At 51.0% G+C, this 21,701-nt stretch overlaps 1 protein-coding gene across 1 annotated transcript in view; it reads left to right on the forward strand.

Moving 5' to 3' along the window:
• TP53I11 (tumor protein p53 inducible protein 11) overlaps nt 1-21,701 on the forward strand; it is a 26,224-nt gene continuing 4,523 nt past the window's right edge. Inside the window, exons 1-6 of the mRNA XM_040600325.1 lie at nt 1-147; nt 17,591-17,963; nt 19,075-19,133; nt 19,674-19,722; nt 20,153-20,252; nt 21,065-21,166. Of these exons, the coding sequence (XP_040456259.1) occupies nt 17,835-17,963; nt 19,075-19,133; nt 19,674-19,722; nt 20,153-20,252; nt 21,065-21,166 (439 nt within the window). The 5' untranslated portion in view covers nt 1-147; nt 17,591-17,834. The remainder of the gene's footprint in view (nt 148-17,590; nt 17,964-19,074; nt 19,134-19,673; nt 19,723-20,152; nt 20,253-21,064; nt 21,167-21,701) is intronic.

The following is a 21,701-nucleotide window of genomic DNA, read 5'->3' on the forward strand; positions in this document are numbered from 1 at the left end:
GGCCGCTGAGGGCTGCGCGGCGCCGGCCGGCCGCCCCCGCCGCCCCCCCGGAGAGCTGTGCTGTGCCGTGCCGTGCCGTGCCGATGGGGCAGCCGCGCCGAGCCCTCGGGACCCGCCCCCGGCGCCGGCGGGACGTGCGCTAGGGCGGTGAGTACCGTGCGCGTCCCTCCCGCCGCGCCGCCGCTTTCCCCGCCGGGACCCGGGCCGGGCTGCGCTTCGCGGGAGCCCGTTGCGGCCGCCGGCCCCCCGGGCGTCCCCTCGGGGGGGCTCCCCGGCCTCAGCGGGGGTGGGGGGCGGGCGGACGGTCGGACGGGCAGGGCGGCAGGGGAGGGGGCAGCCCCTGTGCTGGCTGCGCACAGCTGCCGTGGGAGCGTCTCCGTCCCGTCCGGGAGGGATGGGTGGAAGAGGAGGTGGTGGAGCATCCTGGTGGGAGAGTGGCAGGTTACCTGGAGGCGGGGGGGGGGGGGGGGGGGGGACACGGGACGGCACAGTAGCCGTGTCGCCATGCGAGGTGATGTGCAGGTGGGTCCCTGGGCTGGGATGGCGAGGGCTTTCTTCAGGCTGTTCCTCCAGTCAAGGGCTGGGGTCCCGTGTCGCTTCTTTCCTGAAAGTGCCCATCCTTTTCTGCTTGCTCGGGAAGAGCCACAGGAGGACCACGGTCCCTCAATGTGTGCCTCAGGTGTCTGAAAGGGGAGGCTGTGTCTTGACCATTGCGTGCGCCGGGAGGTCAGGCTTCATGGCTAAGCAGTGCCTGGGGTTGGAACAAGGGGGGCTGGCATGGCTGCATTCCCATGGGATGCAGCCCTGAAGGTGTGCTGAGGAGCTCTGGCTGCAGGGAGGGCTTGGCCATGGGGGACAGGGAGGTGGTTAGGCTGGGCATGGGATGAGTGCTGCATTGGAGGAGGGAGCCAGGGGATGGGACAGAGCCCCTGCCATCACAGAGAGAGGAGAGGTGAGGCAGCTTGTAGCAGGCTCTGCATACCCTGCCTAGGCAGTCACGCATCCCTGCATACTTAGATGTCCACTGATGTCAGTTGTCCCAGCTGAGCAGGTGCACTGCTTTGTCTAGGCTTTCCAGGTGAGTACAGCTCTGACTGAGCAAACTAGGCTGAGGAAGAAGCAGCACCTTACTCAGTGACTGTTCCTTACCCAGCCCCAGCACTGCCTGGAGTTGGAGTCCACCATGCCTTTCCCTTACCTGACCAATGTCCCTGTCTCTCTTGCAGCTGCCTGAGAGACAGGGCCAGCAAAGCCCGAGCTGCAAGTGATTAAACAAGTACCATTTAATCAATCTCCTCTGCCTGCAGAGGAGGAGTTACAAATGCCAGCAGCAGCGAAAGCCTTGTTGACATTAGGGCTACCACCAGTACAGCTGAGCCATGAGTACATGAGTACATACTACAGAGTATGCAAGAACACCGGCTATTCTGGACTTGGCATAAATAACTTGCTCAGTAACTCTGTTTGCACTAAAGCAGAGCCTGCTGAATAATGATGCTCAGGGCCTACGGAAGAGGAAAATGTTTTTTAAACAAATAAATAATAATTATGCTTCATGCAGGGAGTCCCCCCGGGAGGACTTCTTAGAAAGGTTTTGGTGAAAACCAAAAATAAACAAGATCCTAAGAGTCAGCATGAAGGTGCCTGGGCACCTCAAGTAGCCCTAACCATATCTTGGCTACGTTGCATAAATACACCTGCTATGTGTACAGCCATTTGCAAGGGACACCATGAGCCAGGGGCGCCCTTAGTAGAGATGGGCTGGGTACTGATGGCAGCTGGAAAGAGTGAGACTTGGTTGCTTTAGAATGCGTCCGTTGTTTTTTGTTCTCTGTCTGCTGTGTAGAGCAAAGTCAAGAGAGTTCTCTGGGTAGGTGGTTTGTCCCAACCAGGAGGCTGAAAAGGTAATGTCTGCTGTACAGTCTCATGGGAAATTGATTTCTTCTGTTTGTGGGACTGTAGTGAGGATTTATTTTAGAGCGATGTGAGCACAAGAGCATCTCCAGAGACCCACATCAAGGCAGGGCTTGGGGTGGCCATTGATCTGTGGGAGAATAAACCACAGAGATGCTCTGCCCTGAGGTTTTCTGTCCATTTGGAGCAGCTTAGAGGCTGGGGCCTGATCCAAAGAGAAATGTTTTTCTATTGTTCTCAATGAGCAGTGAGTGCTGAAGTGTGCAAAATGCCCAGAGTATGTCTGCAGCTGGTGTTCGCTTGTTCTGCAGCTCTCTGAAGGTCAAAATGTTTAATAGTAGGGGCTGGGCGGGATGGTTCCACATACTGGTTACAAGCATCACGTTGAGCTGTTTGGATCATGAAATGTTCCTTGCTACGCATGTGCTTGGTCCTCATCCAATAAGTACCCAAATTTCAAACAAGAACTGTTAAGTACTGTTACAGCCCTGCTTCAGGCATGATGGGCTGCCTTGCCACGGGGCTGGCCAGGAGGCTGCACATTGACCTGGCTGGAGCTGGAGGCTCTTCTGGGCTGGCAAAAATGAGAAGAGGCCAATGACACCATGAAGTGGGGGTGCCTGTCTTCCTGGTGCTACGTTTTTGGTTTCAAGCCTTCCCCTGGCACAGGCAAAAGAAGCACACGTACACCAGAAGGATGTGGAAATTGTTTATGTTCTGCTTCTGGCCTGGCGCCAGGGGGTACAGCATGGTGACCTTGGCACTATTGGGACATTATTTATAGAAAGAGGTATTCTGGGCTTTGTATTTTTGATGTAGGAACGTGAAAACAAGTCCTGGGAGGAAAAGACCCATTGCTGGCCCCCAAATGCTTCGAGACTTTCTCCAGACCAGGAAAACCAACACTTAAGAAGTGACAAGGTGTTCCCCATTCACATTGCTTCCTGCCTTCCCTTGGAAGATACAGGTTTGGTTCTGTCCTGGAGATCGCAGGCTAGTACAAGTTCACTGCATGTTTGAAGATTTCTTGCTCAGGATGCTAAAAAGATGTTTGCAAAGACATTCTGATGCTTCAACATGAAGGAAAATGATAAATTACTCTGGCTGTCTTGGGTTTCCTTCTGTTTGTGAAGCTCTGTGTCATCTGCAAGGGTTAATGTATCTCAGTGTGTTTCAGTGCCCATCTGTGGTGCTGGTGTAGTGTGGCTGCCCCTGGATAACAGATGGAGAAAATGAGCCTGGGAGATGCGCAGGATCTTGCCGGATGACCCGCCACGCAGAAGTGCCTGCGAGCCCTATGGCCCTGCCTCCCAGGGCTCTGATAAAACCCCGGCGGCAAACTTTTGCTCTGGGTTTCGCAGTGTAGGTACATTTCTTGCCTTCATCCTGGTGTGTGTATGTGTTCTGTTAGCTAAATCTGTATGCTTCTTTCTGTCCCTCTGTATGCAAAACAGGAACTTACTGAGCACATTTGTGCATTAGTTTTGATGGGGAAATCCTTGCCTAGACTGTCCCGGACTCATTTATACCAGACCTTGGCTGGACCCTTACACAGCTCATCTTGCAGGGGAAAGTCAAAGACCCAAAGGATGTCCAAAGCCACAGTCTGTAAGAAAGCTCTAGCCCAGATTTATCCTGACCGCCACTGTGGCTGTGGGGAGGAGGGAGGAGAGATCTGCCAAAACAGAGAAATGATCAAAACAATAGTCACTAGGTTTAGTGCTAAAGGTGAGAGGCTTCTGCTGATGATGGTCGTCAGAAACTGTATGCTCACTTCTTGAACCTATGGGGCCAAAATCAGAAGCCTGAGCATAGGGACTGGTATCTGGCTCTGTTGTTGCAGAGCTTCCTGGAAGTGTTTGTCAGGGATTGGATTGGGATAATTTGAGTGAAAGGCTCCAAGGAGAGCATGTGGAGAAAAGCAGTTAGAAACAAATCAAACAGTGATTCAGTAGTCCAGTCTCCTGGGGAGTGATATTAGCAGTATGAGTTGATGTAGTGGGAGATGTGCACAAAGGAGTGTCAGATAATACTGGCCAGCGGCAACCTAATTATTTGTCTGGAGGGATTCTGTGTTTTCTAGGGAGATTAGTGTGTAGTCCCCTTTGCAGCTGCCTGCCACTGAGTTCAGGAGGGAAACCAGTCCTTTTCTTATTAAAATCAGGCAGCACTTCAACTGCCGGTTGGCAGAGGGGCAGGAGGAATGCAGGTGCAGGCAGAGCAGCACACAAAGGCTTGCAGCTCTCTTGTTTTTAGCCTTACCCTGCCTGGGTTGAGAAAGTAAACAGTTTGAGGCCATGTCAGCAGCCAAACCAGAGACCTACAGAGAAAACCCACAACCAGGAAACTCTGTGGGTGACTCAGCTGGTGTTTTTGTCTGAGCACGCGTTCATTCAGTAACCCATGATGGCAGCAGAAATGCTCTTTTGTAGTAGTGCCATCTTATGAGTGAAACGCAAACCTCAGGTATCCAGTTGTTTGTGGTCACGGAAAGACTTTTCCAGCTGACAAAGGTTATTTCAGGGATCCCACTGCTCAGCCCTAAAATCACTCCAGCCCTTGCTGGGCACTGCAGTCTCTTTTTGGGCTCACAGCTCGGCCTGCTGTAGATGCAAATGACTGTGACAAAGAGCAGGCAGTTTCCCAAGGTCAGCCTGTGCATGCTGTTCTTCCTAATTCATCTTCCTTACAGCCAAGAAGGTGCCTTTAATTCAGTTTTCCTGTCTCATCCTGCCTGGCTGTGCAGGGCATACACCCCTCTAGGCAGTAGCCTTGCTGGTCCCCTGTACCGTGTTGCTGCAAAGCTGTGAGGGATACATGGGCAATGGCATGGGCACAGCCTGGGTGCAGGCACTCTGCCACGCTCTATGGAGCCCTAAGGAAGGAGGATGTTGTGGAAATGGGTGGCCATATTGGCAGCAGTAAAGGAGTTCCAGGAAGCAGGCTGTTCTCTTAGGAAACAAGGTGTCTTGAAGATCCATAGGTTGAAGTCCTTCTGAATCCTTCTGTTGGACATTTGATTTTAGCTGCCGGGTATGTCATTCATTGTGAATGCTCAGTGTATTCCAAGGAGGTAGAAAGGCAAGCTGCATCCTTGCCGAGGGGAGAGGGAAACTCAAGAAGTATAATACTGAGTCCAGAGGAGCTGGGTGGTACTGGCTTTTCACCAAAGTTTTCTCTGTGGCCTACATAGAAAAGTTACTGTAGAAGCTGATTAATAGCAATAGAGCGCCCAAAGATTGCTTCACAGAAAGTGGAAAGTCTGCCAGGAGTCAAAGGCTACACCAAACAGGGTTGAAGAATTTAGAACATCTGAGGTTGTTTTCATTGGTAAGTGAGAGTAAAATTTAGCAGTCTTCAGTGCCAGCATTGCTGATGGAGACTCTGTAAGTGCTGGCCACAGATCTGGTGTGCTTCTGCACCTGCTATAGGCAGGCACCTATAGTGCATCTTCCCACCCTTGTCCCCCATTGCCCTGCCCAGTGCAACCATTTGTTCATCGGGGTGTATGAATGTGTTCTTGCCTTGTCTGTTGGCAAAAACCCAGATACTGTACATCATGAGTTCAACAACTCCCTTCCATGAACTGTGTCAAATGTCCACTGTTTAAATATCTGGACAAGTAGGATGCATTGAGGGTTGACGGATGGTGGAAGGATAAAGCAGTTGAGCTTATCTCCTACAGCCAATTTATTCCCTGCACCACATCACCATGCAAACCAAGTGTCTGTCTTTGGCACTTGCAAAGAACATGGGGGAGAAAGATCAGGCTGCAACCTCCACCAGAGTCACTGCTGCATGGGAATGACATTACAGGTAAAGTAATGCGGAAAGTGTTGACTAAAACCTGACGCTTCTATGTCATGAGCTCTTCTAAGCAGGAGGCTGTGCTGTGTCCTTGCTGATAGAGATGTGTGTATATGTACACACACAGCAGCGAAGCACTATGTGTGTGTGTGTACACACATGCTGCTGTTAAGTGATGCTGATGTTACTGAAGCTTGTTGTATCCAAGTATCTGAAACTTAAAATTGTAGAAACAAAAGAAGATGCTTAAACAACCCTTGATAGTAGAGATGGGACATCTGGCAACTGCGTTTTCCGTGGTTACATGAAATCCTGATTTGTCAGTGCTGGTGCCACTAGCATTTGGCTTCCTGGATGTCCCCATTGCCTCCTTGTTCCCGAGTAGAGGAAGCAAACGAAGGTAGAGAGAAGGACTAGTCAGTACTACCATTATCTTTTCTTTCCTAAGACTTCTCTCACATGTGCCAGGTGAGATGGGAAAAGAGCTCCTCGACTGTGGGACCTCTTGGTTTTTCTCAGATATCCCCTGTCACCAAGGCTATTGATGTCACATGCTGGCATCCACCCCTTTGTCTCCCCTCTACTATAAAAAGAGAAATCTTTCTTTAGTTCCTTAGGCTGATGTGCATTCTCTTTAGCTGTGACTGATAAGAGCTACTTAGGATGTAGCTTCTCCGTGCCCAGCAGAAGAGAAAGGAACCCCTTTCCTTGCAGGTTGTTGTCTAGTTTTTTTAAAATCCCGAAGTGTGACTCCATCCTGTGACATGGACAAAAGTGATGTGGTGTTTGCCTAGGATTGGGTAGTGAAAAACTGACTGCAAGGATCAAGAATAACTTGTCTGTCCATATAAAAGCAATCAAAAACCTAGTCTCACTCATCTCGTAGGTTCCTCCTGTGGTGTCTGTGGAAAGAGGTAAGCCATTGCAGATGATGCATCCTGTCCTAAAATAGACACCTCTGGGGGATGGCTCACCCTGTCTATTTCCCAGAGAGCCAAAAAGAGGGAGTGAGGAGAGCGACAGGATCATGTTATATTTGATGCTTCCAAACCCCACTCTCTCCACCTGTGAAATGCTTTTATCTGGGCTGGGGACAGACTGTGTGTGATCCTCACAGTACACATACACTGGCCTCTTGCGGAAGCTGGAGAACCTCTGGCACATCAGAGGCATTGTCTTTTTCAGTCGTCTTTTTATTATTTCCCTTTTCTGATGAAAGCTTTCTAAAGGGTACTTGTGTGCTGAATACCCATTGCTGATAATGCACATTATGAAATCCAAAAGGAAAGCTGAGATTAAATGTCACACACTTCACAGTGGGGGAATTCAAAGAGCCTTGTTGATCTGTGCATAATTCAGGGTTGACAGCTCATGCATAAACAAATGTGTGCACACACACGCGTGCATGCAGAGTGTTTTCCCCCGACTCAGCAGCAAATAAAAGCAAAGTCAGGTTGGTGTGAGCTCCCAGGGGAGCGAGGGTGGCATTTGTGGGGAAAGCCTGTGGGTTCTTCAGGACTGTTTGACAACCACACTGGCAAGAATGATCACTTCGTGGTAGTGCAGTGGGCTCCCCTCTGCCCTCCTGCCCTGCACAGCACCGCACTGATCTGTGGCTGCTTTGGTTTTACGCATGGGTTTAATCTGACCAGGAGGATCTTCTGAGAGCTTCTGGTGTATGTGAAAGTGGTATTGATGTGAGGTTTACCCCAAGGTTTCCACAGTGCTTTCTCCTGCCAGCAAGGAATGAAGACAGGAAAAAATTGATGTCATGCTAAGCTGGTTGTTACTCAGTCTCGGAAGGGCATTCCTGCCGCTGACACTTCATGTGTAATGAACAGAGTGCTGCACAGGAGTCCGTAGCCTTCCTCAGCAGCGTGCTGTATCACAAGCAGGCAGCTGGCACTGGTGGGGTATGGTGTCTGGGCAGTGACCTCTGAAATGTTATACCTGCTGAGCATGAGCCAAGGGAACTTGGGCAGTAGGTTTAATTTTCAAAGACAACTGGGAAAACGGAGGTCTGAGAGGTTAAATGACTCTTTCTTGGTTGCATGGAGGGGCAGCAGCACTACCAAACCTATACTCTAATTTCAGGCTTCCTACCCTGTATGCTGGACTGTAATTCTGTTCCTGAAAACAGCTGGGTTCACTTCCAAGTGCTTTGTTTCAGGAGAGAGAGATATTTGTGGCTCCTCCTTGTTCTGGGGGATGCTGGGGGCTGGTGCTCCCTAGACATGTCTCCATGGTCCACATGCTGCCCCACTAGCTGGTTGCTAGGAATTTCTTTTACATTGTTTCACCACCCCCTTGTGAATTAGCAGAGCCTGTGCTAGCCCTGTCAGCAGCTATTTAGAAGTTTCCCTCTTCTAAATCTGTCCTCCTAGCTTCTGTTTGCCCAGCACGGGGAATTTTGCATCTAACATTCGTAGCATTAACCTGTTGCTATAGAAACCACTAAGGTGTCAGAGATTTTTGCCACTTGGGGATAAGCTACCAAGTAGTTGTAGTATGTGTGTTGTTGGGAGGCCTTCTCCATCGTGTTTTTGCTAAGCAACTTCCAGAGCCTGTCTGCATGTCTGTGCTTATTTCAAGTCTTAGGAGCCATAAGGGAGTGATAAACCTGGAGCTGTAACTGCATGCAAATGAGCAGGGCTTAATATTGGCAAAATCTTTTGGGAGGATGTGAGGATGTGTTCCCAAGTGGCAGTGATGGGTCCGAGTGGTCTGTAGGCTGGTAGTGCAGGGATGAGAGATGGGAGAGTTGTAATTAATCTCCGGAGCCCCCAGTATGAGGAGGACACGGACCTGTTGGAGTGGGTCCAGAGGAGGGCTGTGAAGTTAGCCAGAGGGCTGGATCCCCTCTCCTGTGAAGACAGGCTGAGAGAGTTGGGATTCTTCAGCCTGGAGAAGAGAAGGGCCCTCAGGGAGACCTTACAGCAGCTTTCCAGTATCTAAAGGGGTCGACAAGAAAGCTGGAGAGGGATGTTTTACAAGGGCATGTAGTGATAGGACAAGGGGGAATGGCTTTAAGCTGAAAGAGGGTGGATTTAGATTAGATATAAGGAGGAAATTCTTGACTGTGAGGGTGCTGAGGTACTGGAACAGGCTGCCCAGAGCAGCTGTGGATGCCCCATCCCCGGCAGTGTTCCAGGCCAGGCTGGATGGGGCTTTGAGCAACCTGATCTAGTGGAAGGTGTCCCTGCCCGTGGTGGAGAGGCGGGGGGGTGGTGTGGTGTTGGAAATAGATGATCTTTAAGGTCCCTTCTGACCCAAAGACCCAAACAATCCTATGATTCTGTGAAAGGTAGTACTGGTTTCTAGGGCAGTAAATGGTTAACCTAGAAGCAGGAACCAAGGCTCTTCCTGACATCTACCAGCAGAGAGTCTGGGACCGGCTGCTCCCTGTGGCTCCTCTCTCCCCTGAGACTGAAATATAGGTGAATGCCAAAACTCTCTGGTCTGGCAGCCTGGTTTGTCTTTACTAACCAGTGTAAAGAGATCATCACTGTGGAGCAGTGCTCACTCCACACAACTCCACACAAATCAAACTATCTTTTAAATATATATATATATATCTCTCGTATATACTTGATTTATTAATATACTTTGTATTATTAACTATATATTTCTATAAATAATATGCTTTTACAGGATGGGGATATAACCATTGGATATGGAAAATAGCCTATAACATAGGGTTGGTGACAAGTCAGCTGTTGACTGATGGTCACCTGGGCCATTTCATATCAGGCCTGATTTACAGGATTTCTGTGTCGTAGAAGCAAACTTTACTGCTTGCACAATGAGAGGTGTGAATCCTGTGAGTGCCTACGTGCCTGGGACTCAGGAAATATCCTGGCTAGACCAAAAGGCAATCTCCTTGCTTAATGCAAATTTATTCGTCTGCCCTTCCCCCCCCCCCCCCTCGCTTTGTGTGTGCGTAGACTGCACATCTGGTGGTATCATGACAGGCTGTGGGAGAAGAGGAACTCTTTGTTTTCTACAAAAATGGAAGAAAACCTTCTGATGGTGTCAGGGTGTCCTGAGCAGCTGTTCTCAGGCTGGGGCTGCAAATCCCTGCATGAAACAGGTTGGGAACCTGGTTTTGGGGTGCACAGCCCACTTCATCTTCTGTTTCATGGTTGTAGACATCATAGTTTATAAATAGCAGTAGTTGCGTTATGCTGGATAAGTTTCTGGACTGCAGATAGAGAAATAATGTTGCTGGACGTGTAGTTCATCTTCTTTTGCAAGGGAATCTGTCAAGAATGGCTTTGAAATCACCATCTCGGTGACGGTGTACAGAGGGGTGTGCTTGCGTGTGGCTGAACCTTCCAGACTGTAATTTCTTACAATTTTCTTTTGAGTTCTGGAAAGGGACAGAGATGGAGGATTGCTGGCCACAAAGGTCACCGGCTTCCTGGAGGGTTTGTGAAAGGAAAGTGTCAGGTGCTTGGGGGCAGAGTGGAAAGAAAATCTGGAGAGGTTTGAGATGGTCTGGGGAAGAAGTGCCAAGAAGCCCTGTTTTACTGTGATGCTCCAGTATTCAGCGGTGTCATGGGTAAGCAGCCTGTGTTTGGTCCCACGGCTACTTTCCATGGAGTTGCTTTGAGCCTGTGCCGTGTCTCAGGTGTAAGGCAGAGATGAAATACAGAGTTGCATCAGATTTTCTGTAAAACTGACCTGTATTACCTTGTTTGGTTGAAGGGCTCTCCTGGCTTTTTAAGGCTGCTCTTTTCCAGTAGCAAGGGTTGATTTACTTGTTTTTTGGTGGTTTTGTGTGTGCGTGCATATGGGTTTTATTTTTCCTTTTAATGCATCTCTGTTGAAATAATCTGCAGGACAGATGGACCGCTAAGCTTCTGGGACTCTCTCCCACAAACACCTGTCTAAGACAGCTGGGAAATCAAAGAGGAATTCTTTTTTAATGCCCTTAAAGAAAAACAGCACCCAATCCCAATACATCTTATTTCCCTCTCTCTTCATCCTCCCAGCTCCGTGGGAAACTTAACTGCTCGGTGGCGGCCATCCATGGTGACCATGAGGGGCTGGGTGGTGGCTGCAGAGTGGAGCTGGGATGCAGTTGCTGGAGGTATCAGGGAGAGCAAGGGCAGCTCTGAGGTGATGGATTGCAGTGGCCAGCCAGGCTGAGAGCCTCGGCAGCAGGGAGGATGATGATGAAGGGGATGGACTCTTATGTAAATAATACAGATGGGAGCCACTGAAGCAGCAGATTTATCTGCAGCCAAAACACTCCTTGGCAGCAAAGGATGGGCTGCTGGAGAAAACAGGGTAGTGTGGCCAAGCTTGTACTTGGGGGGATGAGCGTGCATGTGTATGATGGACAGAACATGAAGTCTGTTTGTCCCCCATGTTGGGAACTGAGCATGTTCAGTGTGTCACAAGCTGCCCTACGAGCTGCTGCAAGGGGCAAACAAGCATTGCTCCCCTGAGGTGAAGCCTGGGTGCCCTGGCTCACCATGGAGGGGTTGGTGCATTGTTGCAGGTGATGGTTAGCAGGCTGGCAGCAATGTGGTTGCTGTGTTTAATCACAACTCCCCGTTGAGAAACTAGTAGAGCAACAGGGGTTTTTTATCTTATTCTGGGGAAAACAAGCATTTTGTGAGTTTTGATTGCAATGTAACTCATCCTGTGACATGGAAAGAAACTTGACTGTGGTCTCTGCAGAAGGAAATTTGAAACCTCTGGGCAATAAAATCCTTGAGCTGGGCCATACCTCCCAGATGCTATAGCTTGCCCCCCAATACCAGTGCTTCTCGGGGCAGGGTGATTTTTATGGCCTTGGGGACCTTTCAAGCAGAAGCTGGAGAGCCAGGGCTGCAGGAGAGCAGCGGGCAGGAGGGTGCAGGGGCTGAGCATGCCCAGGGATGCAGCCCTAACACAGGCAGAGGGGAGAGTTCAGGATGCTTAGGAAAGGCTGTGCAAGCTTTGGATGTCCTTTTCTGCCTGCTGTGGTAACAGACTAAGCAGCACAAATTAACTCTTACCTCCCTGGCAGGCTGCAGAGTCTCATTGTCCCCTGCTGAGTGGCGATGCTGGCTCTATCGGTTGCTTTGGTGATTGCTGTAGGTACAGGTTCTGTGGCCGTGGGCAGCACTGCACCACCCACAAACACTGTTGGAGCGCATGTGGCCGTGGGGCACATCTAACCCGCAGGGTGAGCTTTGGACATGCCCGAGGTGACTTTTTGTGCATCACGGGTCGTTTGGGTTTTGTCTGTAAGAGGATCTTGGAGGCACTCATCGAAGATACCCTTTGACCTAAAGATTTTGCTTTGTGTTTTCATCATGTGTAGGAGCAGGAGACCTACTGTTTAGGTTTGTACATTTTCCCTAGGGGGGATGCAGTGTCCCTGTGCCTGTTAGAGCTGCTTAAGGAAGCATCAGGGCTGGGGCAGAGTTGGGGATGAACCTCTGGCAAGAGATGTGTCCTGCTAGTGTTGCAAAGAGCCTTTTGTGCTGAAAGGGCTGGTATTTATGTTGGAAGGGAGTCCTATATACCTGGCTTGTTACAGGTGAGAAATTTGAAGTACCCCTGTTGCTTAGGTGTACAGACTGTGCTGGACTGAGTGGGAGCAGCAGTTGCATTATGCTGCTGTGGTGGCTGAGTGCTAATTCTTTTTACTGCCTGAGCATCAGGTTATTTTTGGCTTGATCAAGTTTCATTCCCTGCAGGTATCTGAGGATTTCTGACCTGCAGAAACTGCTTTGGGAGAGTTTCTCTTCTTTAGGGTAGAGAACTTAACACTCCTAGTGCAAGGCATGGGTAGCCCTATATTCTTCCCAGAAAAAAATGCAAATTATTCCATTATTGGTTTTAAATGCGTTGCTAGCCCAGAGTGTGCAAAGCTGTGTGCTGCAGCTGACATGGAAGACATCCACTGTGAGATGGGGATAGTGATGGACTGTCACGGCTGGCTGGTGGCAGAGAGGGTCCTAATCATCTAAATATCTGCTCTTGATAGAAATCTAGGCAGGGAACTGGTTCAATCGCTGTGGGTTTGGGATGTGCAGTTGTTGAAATACAGCATGAATGTAGCTGTACCTTGGTAGTTACATGGGGAGTTCTGGCTTGGGATCTCCTCCACCGTGGGCTTCCTAGGGAAACTTTTATTAGACTGTTTGGATAAGACACACAAAGTTGCTTGGTGGCTCTCAGGTGTGGTGTTCAGTTAGACACAGGGGATTTGCCTCATCCCTTGGGATTTCAGAGTCTTGAAGTATCTGAGGTTGGTTACCAAGAAATTTTATGCATGTAAAAGTGAGCGGACTGAGCCTTCGGGGGCAGGGGGGAGTCTTAAATCCTACTTGACTGGGCAACAGCCTAATGTTTGTAAGTGCCAAGGTACTTAGTACGTCTGTGGATCCTGTCCTGTCCTTAATCTACTTGTACTTTCAAAGTGGGGATATCATCTGTCCTGAAGGTGCAGGGCTACAGGAAGGTGAGGCTGTGAGACACTGAGATAGTTTGTTAATGAGCCTTGTGGACAAGAAGAGGGAAGACTTGGCTGTCTGCTTGAAAATTATATGTGGAGGGTTACCTTTCCCTTTCTGGCTGATCTTGCTCTTGTATGACTGTGCTGACCTGTGCATCCACTGCCTCTTGTTGCCCTGCCCGTGTGTTTGAGCTCAGTCTTTCTCACTGTCTCATACTGTAGGTATGGGGTCATCCAAAGCAGTTGCTATGGACCTGGCACTGTCCTTACCAGAAAAGAGGCAGGACCACCAGAGTCTGGAGAAACAGCAGAAGAGCTGGATGGACAATTGCATTATGGCTTCTGGGCCCACACAAGAGAAATAAATGCTGTGGGCAGCAGTCTGGGTGTGAGAGCAGAGTATGGTGCAGCTGCTGCTCTGGGTGCTCTTTTCATGTATGGACACCTTTGTGTTGCTGCAGCACTGGAGAACTCCCCTGGGCTTTGCCAGGATGCTCCTGGGGAACACTAATATTGTAAAGGGATAGTGCTGCTGCTTCATACTTACTAGTGGTTCTCAACCTGTTGTCCATGAAAGATGCTTAGGCATGGCAAGTGCCTTGTTAGGCTGTTACAAAGGGCATACATCTGCTGCACCTTCTTGGTTAATTCAGGCATAACAAATCAAGGTGGGCTCAAGATGTTGTCTCAGGCGTATTGACTTAGGAAATCTATAACAGGATAGCAAGGGTCCTCTCCCTGGCCTGCACATGGTAAGAGCTGAACAAACGTGTGGCCAGCTTAGACATACAAACCTTTCACTCCTTATCCTGCCTTGAAACCAGTTCATTTTCTTTTCCTCTGTTTGCAAATTGGAAGTGCCATCAAACTCTTGGAGTGAGAGTTACTGTAGTACCACTCCTTTAATTCGAGCAGCACTGTTTTGTCAGGTAAAAGGCTGCACCATGGATGGTAGTGCCACTGAAACAACATCCCACTTAGCAGTAGGCATCAGCCCTGTCCCTAGGGCCCCTGGGGAGCAGTGTCCTTGCAGGTGGGCAGGATACCACCCATCAGCTGCTTGGCAGTGGCTTGCCGAAGCTGTAGGCAGTCAACTTCAGGTGCTTGCAGGAATGAGGTCTGGTTCCCCCTCGCAGTACCGTGTGCCTCCCCCGATGGGTGCGCAGCTCTGGCTGCTGCAGCAGCATCATCGCGTGTACGGTTGAGTCTCCTCTCTCCTGCGCTGCAGAGCTCCTCTGCTCTCCAGACGCTGGGAGGGAAACGGAGATGCTGGGGGAAGAGCTGTGGAGGTGGGGAGATTGAGCTATCATTAGCATGGCACCAGTGAGGTTTCTTTGCACCACTAAGCAGTAGCTATCAAAATTGAGTGCAGTATGCTGAACAGCTGAGCGAGGGAACACATACTGAAAGGAGTCTGTGAAGAAAAGGGATTTTGGAGGAAAAAAACCCCTCTTTCAGCTGCACATAGGCACTGCCCATCACTGAGAGCTGTGGCAGGGAGTGGGAATTGCCTGTTTATGGCGACTGATCTGCGCAGCCCCTGGGATGCTTAGAAAAAGGATTAAGGAGGAAAGAATTGCAGGAGGAGGAGGTGGAGGTTTCCCTTTGAAAATGCACAGGCTAATAAAAAACATCCTCTAAATTGTCATTGTGTCAGGATACATTAATGTAAGTATAACATTTCTAAATCTTCATCTTCTATCTGAATGCTGTTGAATTAGTGCTAATGCATTCATTAGCTCATTCATTAATATTCAGTATTCATTAGGTTGGCTCTTTCTCTGGAAGATGTGGGTTGTGAGACATAGGACTGGCTGCAGGGCCATGCTGTAGCTGCGTGTAGCATGGTAGCAGTATGGTTTTATGTACCAGAATGGCCTTTCTGATTGTTTCATTAGCATTTGTATCTGGCCTGTGTTGTCCTGTCTCTTGGCCAGTGGTTTACCACAAATTAGTGGAAATATTTAATGGGATAGCAGTGCTAACGGTGATGTGAATAATTTTCCACTAACTCCTGCCCTGAAAGCAACTGGCAAGGTGAGTGATGAAGGCAAATTTTGATCTTTTGGCCTGTGGTCAGAGTTGCAAAACTAACTCTAATCAGAGCTGTTCATTGCTGTCTTCATTGGTGAGTCACAGCGTCCTTCCCTCAACCCCCCATTACCTTCCTTTGCTTCTTGCCCTCAGGAGAGATACTCTAGATATGAAGATGTTGGGGGGGGGGGGGTGTGTCTTTTTTTTTCCCCATCCCATCTTCCGTTCCTCTGCCTCTTCAGACTGTGAGGATAGAGCAGGAGGCATGGGCAGCAGGCTTTCCCTGGCAAGGAACCAAGAAGCATCCAGAGGTGCCAGGCTGGTGTGGCCAGCAGGATCAGTACCGCAAGTCCTGTCAAGGCCAGCAAGCCTCAGGCCTCTCAGCCCTGGAGAGGGCTTTGGTGGCACAGGGCCAGTAGGACGCTGCTGCTCAAACCCTCTGCCAGACTTTTCCCTCAGCTGACAAGTCTTTGTGGACTTTGCTTTGCTCCCCACCAAAGCATGCAGGGGAGGGGGAGCTGCTGAATAGGTACCTAGTGCCTTTACAGGGGTGTGAGGGTCCTCCTGATGGCGCGGCATACCTGGGGCACCAAGCACCAGCCCTTTACTTGGGACTGTCCTCCCTGTGCCCCAGGAGCTGTGTTGGGCCAGATGAGGGATGTGGGATGGCCTCAGAGTGGTCCTGAGGCTCAGCATGAGAGAGAGGAGCATTCAGCGGAGGGGTGTTGCTTCAGAATTGGGCTGGATAGCTTGGAGCAGAAGATAGGGCTAAAAATACCACAGCAACAGGTCTTCTCTGGTTTTAGCAGCAGTGCTGTTCTGATGGGAAACCACTCAGCATCCAACCTTGTGAGTCTGGATCTGCCAGGAGCAGAAAGTACTGAAGAAACTGTAGTGAATTAAAAAGAGGTCAAGCTTTTATTTTGACACATCACTCTGGCTTTGAGGTGGATTTTGTGTGCAGATTATTTAGACCGGAGTACACACAAATTACTGTGACAATTTGGATCAGCAAACTCCAGACATGGTAAATCTTCCAAACTTCTCTACTAGCAGCCACCTTTTGAGCTGCTTGCCATGTGCTTGAGTGTAGGCATGAGTATACAGCTTCCACCTTCCTCCCTGAGTGGTTGTTTTCTGTTGTCCCAGTTTGCAAATATTTCTAGACCTGGCAGATGTATCTGGGTCTGTGCTGCCTCTGGGCTTAGTCAGTGGAATAAGAGCAAAAAACCACAACTGAAACAACCCCACTGCAATCCAAAAGGAGCACCTGCAAAGCTGTGCGTAGCTGAACTGGCTCCCTGAAAAGCATTTTGCCTGTGGTCTGCCGAAAGGGTCTTATTAAACCCTTTATCACAGGACTCAGCCTTTGCACTGCCCCAGCAAGACCTCTGAGCTTTGCCTTACAGAAAGGGTTGTGTTGGGCACTCACAGGCATGACTGTCCACTCGTGCCTGGACAACCACAGGGAAGGGTTTTCCTGCAAGAGGGAAATCCCTCACAAAGCAGCGGGACAGCACTTGCATGCACCATGCCAAAATAACCGGCACCTCGTTTCATTACTCCCTGAAGACTCGTGAAGTCTTTAGATGTGACTGTGAGTCGTCTCCTCCTGGGGCAGCCGTGGGAGGGCTCAGCTGGGGCAATGGACTGCTGGTGCCTGCGCTTGCTTGGGCCGGGTTAGCTGTGCCTAGTGCCAGCGGGGGTGTGTTGGTGGCTATCTGGGAGGGCGAAGTGGCAAATTGAAAAAACATGTTTGTGTTCAGCTGAACCAAGGTGAAATGAAGACAAATTGGAGGAAAAGGCTTTCCTAACTGAGGGTTTGCAGGGTTTTATGGTTGCAGGGTGATGTAGGATGATTTCGTGGGACTCTTGACACTCCTACCTTTATACTACCATGCCAAGGCAGAAGTTATCTTTTCCACCATAGCTTCTATCAGTTATCTTTGTCTTGTTCTTTCTTATCCCAGATAGTATCTGTAGTTTCTATTTGCTATCAGGTTCCATTTCCCAGAAAACAACGTATCCTTAAGGAAAGTCTCTGGCTCCTTGTTTTCAAGGGCAGGTGTGTTTGGCACAGCTTGGGGTCTGCAGCATCTGGTGGGGGGACACAAATAGATACCTGAGACTTTTGCGGTATTTGGCCTGAAATGGCAGCTGAAGGGTGTGATGTATGGCATGGAGAAAGGCAAAAGGCAAAGCATCACTCAATGACTGTAATTCCCGTAATCTGGGAAATGGCAAAGAGGTACTGTTGGGTATTTCTTGCTGAAATAGGCTAGATTATGGTTTGTAGGTCAAAAGCATTTATAGCTAAATGCTCATGCTAAAGCCACACTACTCTGATTTATTTTTTTTCCCCTTCCCCCCCCTTGGCAGATGCCAATGACGGCAGGATCACCCTGAGATGAGCCACCTGTAGCCAGGGCCAGCCCCGCTATCAGGGCTCCCTGCCCTGGGACGATGAGGAGCTGTCTGCTGGCCTAACAGGAAGATTTTGTGACAGTCATTGGTTTTCTTTTTTTCTTGAACCTTGTGACATTGCACGTGACAGTGGAGCCACTTCCTGTGCCTGCTTTGTGCCACCTCACCAGTGAGGGCTTGGTCGTGGGGAGCCACCACCATGGCGGCAAAGCAGCCCCCGCCGCTGATGAAGAAGCACAGCCAGACTGACCTGGTGAGCAGGCTGAAGACACGCAAGATCCTGGGTGTTGGCGGGGAGGACGATGATGGTGAAGTCCATCGCTCAAAGGTAAGGTCAGGGGAGAGGGAAGCCTGCGTGCAGTAATGATGGGAAGGAGACCTTCTCCCTGGGAAACTGAGGTGGTATGTCTTCTGTCTTCTCTTTTTAGCATCTAACCTCTGCAACTTCTTCGGCAAAAACAGGTCTCCCAGCTCCATGGGGCTCCTGTAAAGGGCAGGGTGGAAGCTGTGGTGGGACAAGCAGTGCTGCCTTTGAGCAGCAATGGGCCATGCCACCTGCTAAGTGCACAGGAATGGCTTTCTGTGGTAATGGGGTGAGCTCTGCCCTCAAGCTGCTTTAATCTGTTCCTGAAACTGTATAGCCAAGACACCAGTGAGCTAGCTTAGAGCTGGTGTCATAGGACCATGATGCCGCCAATGCCCACCAGCCAGTGGCCTGGACATTGGAGCAGTAATTTAAGCAGTACCTCTCAGAAGGGGTTTGAATTGCAAAGAAACCTGTTTCAGTGAAATACCGGAGCTGGAGGACACGTGTGAGTCCCACAGGAGCCCTGTCCCAGACGTGCCCTGGAAAACTTGCTGGCAGGGCACTGCCCAGCTCTTACTTGCAATGTGGGGAGCAGCACAGAGCTCTCCAAGAGCTCTCCGCACCTAAAAGCGCTCCCCCAGTACCTTTCCATGTTGCTGGTCTGTGTAGCCTTCTTGTCTGTGTGGCTTGAGGTGGTCACGGCTGGGTATCGCTCTGGGCAGTGCGAATGCCAGAGCCAGAGGGATGCTGTGACACCCCAAGGGCTCTGTTGATGCCTGTGCTCCATTGGGATGTGATGCGCAGGTGGTGTGTGGGAGGAGGTAGTTCCCTACTTATATAGGTAAGAGAAGACAAGAGTTAATGTTGACCCTGCCCCTGCCCCACGCTGCAGGTGGCTGATCCCAGTAAGGGAGCAGTAGAGGCTGCAGCTCCTGATGGAAATCAGGACAGCCTTCAGCAAGAGATCGGACCACAGGGTCACAGATGGATCCCTTGTCCTCGCCCTCATTCCAGCCCCCTTAGAGATGAGCTCCCATATGGGGTTAGGTGTGTGGTTTTGGGCTGGCAAATACTGCCTAAAGGTTGGGGAAGGGTCTGCTCAGTCATCTTGTGTCTTTTGTTTGAATTTCAGATTAGCCAGGTACTGGGAAATGAAATCAAGTTTGCTGTCCGGGAACCACTGGGGCTCAGGTAAGATATTGGGCCCCCCTGGAGCTAGGTCATCTGAGGGGCCTCGGTCACTGCATCCCTGCCAGCTCTGGCTGTTGACACCAGCTCTACTGCTGTGCCAGCATTGCTGCCTGCTGTGGGACCAGACCAGCTCTGCTTTCTTCCCCCATCAGCCTGAGACCCTCAAGCTCTTGTCCCACAGCAGGTGTTGGAAACCACGGGGCTGAAGGAGCTTCTGGTCTCATGTGTGACAGGGTGGTGAGTCCTGTGGGAGGGACCCCCTCTGTGCTGTCCACTTGGCAGTGTCACTTCCCTCCTCCCCTTGGGTGAGGGGGGTTTCGGCTCTGTCTCGCCAGCGAGGCCGGTCTGCGTGCTGAGGCTGGAGCTAGGGAGGTGTGGGGACTTGAGTCCTCCCGCGAGAGGCTTCTGGCTGCCTCAGTTGTGCGAATGGGAAGGACGAAGGCTGGTGACTGAGCAAACAGCCAGTAATGCTTTGTGAAGTGTGAGTGATGGGATTGCCCCCGTGCTCATGCCGGGTCCTCTGTCTTCCCTCCCATGCAGGGTCTGGCAGCTGGTTTCCGCCATCATGTTTTCTGGGGTCGCCATCATGGTAAGTGAGGGACGTGGTCCCGGGCACCGCCAGCTCCCGGCTGCTGAAGGGGTGCCCCAGCATGGCTCCCCGGCACTTATCCCCCTCCTAGCAGCTGCCGCCGCTTTCTCTTATGAGGTCTTTGCCCTCACTGTGTCTCTGTAATGGGCTTTGCCAGCAGTGTCCTTGGCAGTTTGTTCCCATCGCCAGAGTCTGTCTTCATTAGCAGGGTCATAAACCACACACGGCACCGCAGCCTTGGCCACAGAAGGCGGCCGTGAAGCCAGTAGCTGACGGGCTGATACTTCTTGCGCCTCCTTAATTTCCAATTTCCTGGCCAGCAGCTCCAATCCCATAAAAGCATGATGTCGCAGCGCTGCTGCCTGAGCAGGCTTGTTTTGATGGCTCTGGCCAGTGCAGGCTGCTGAGTCTCTTCCCTTGCCTCTGCCAGGCCCTCACTTTCCCTGACCAGCTCTACGATGCCATCTTTGATGAGGAATCGGTGAGCAGCAGCAAGACGCCCATCCGGCTCTATGGAGGAGCCCTCCTCAGTGAGTGCTGTGCCGCTGTACCTGGGGCATCTGCTGTTAGCAAAGAAATTGTTTTAGGGGTATTTTGAAAAGCTCAGCTTCTGCTGCTTTTTCCTAGTGATGGCTCAGGCTTGCTGCAGGTAAGGTAAGAAGGGCTATGCATGCTCTAAATACCTGGGAGAGTATTCCAAGTGCCCCAGCAAAGGGAGGTTGTAGGTGGGCTGGGGCCAGACCCTCGTGGGAGTGAGTGGGAGGAGAGAAGGGGCAAGCAGTGGCATCTCAGGAGGGGCCCAAAAGCCAGGGGACAAAAGGACAAGAAGTTGAGGGGAGCTTAGAGAAATGGCCTGGAAAAGAAAATGAGCAGAGGAATTGCACGGGGTTTGTGTAGCTTTGCACCCTGTGGTGCCGTGCTCCCAGGCTGCAGGGACTGCGCCTTCTGGGTGCCCATCCAGGTTCCTCTTTGGGGCTAGCACCCTGCGAGGTGCCCAGCATCAAAGGGCCGGCAGGTGCTTGCGAGCTATGGGTTTTTTTGCTGAGGGGAGGCTGAGGGCAGGCTGTTGAATGGGGGGGATGCTGAACTTGATGATCTTAAAGGTCTCTTCCAACCGAAATGATTCTATGATTGGATGCCCCGGCTCCTTCCCGCAGCCTGCAGCAGCACCTCGCGGGGATCGCTGGAAATGCGGCAGCCGACGGGAACGAAGCTGCCTGCAGAACTGCTTCCCTCCATCCTCCCACGGGAGGCCAGAATGGTTCACCTGGGAGCAGGCGGGTGGGCTGCCCCTTCCCGGGGATCCCCACTGGCCCTCAGGCTTTCTGCTGGCCCTCCGCAGGTATCTCACTCATCATGTGGAATGCCCTTTACACGGCTGAAAAAGTCATCATCCGCTGGACCTTGCTGATGGAGGCGTGCTACTTCACCGTGCAGTTCCTGGGTGAGTAGGTGCAGCCATCCAGTAGGGAGGAGGAGGATGCAAAGGATGGGGGTGCATGCTGTGTACCCCCACGGGGCGGGGCAGTGGGAGAAGTGGAAGCAGGCAGGACAACGGGCACGAGCAGTGGGACCAAATGCAAAACAGGAGCAGTGCCTTTGGGTCCGATGGGGTAAGCTCTGGGCTGGGGGATTTGCGGGGTGAGGCCCTGGGAATTGCAGTGGACTCAGCTGATGGGGAAGGCGCTGCCTCTGCTGCCTGTCTGGCACAGCCGTGGGGCACCCGATCCCCAGCTGTTCCTGTGCTGTGCCTCGCTTGTGCTGGAGAGGTCTCCTTTGCTCTGCAGGACTGGCAGAGGTGACCTGGCCCCTGCCAGTTGCTCTGCCTTTTCCTTTCCCATAGAGTAGCTGAAGCCTTGGGTTGCTCACTGAAGGGTGCCCGGTTTCAGAGGAAACATCTTCCTCATTTATACTTCTCCCTAAAAACATGCTGGTCTTCATAGACAGCACGGGTCATCTCCTGGAGTGGGCTCCCTAGA

Source organism: Falco naumanni, chromosome 7 (genome assembly GCF_017639655.2).
Source record: "Falco naumanni isolate bFalNau1 chromosome 7, bFalNau1.pat, whole genome shotgun sequence".
In the NCBI taxonomy this organism is placed as follows: domain Eukaryota; kingdom Metazoa; phylum Chordata; class Aves; order Falconiformes; family Falconidae; genus Falco; species Falco naumanni.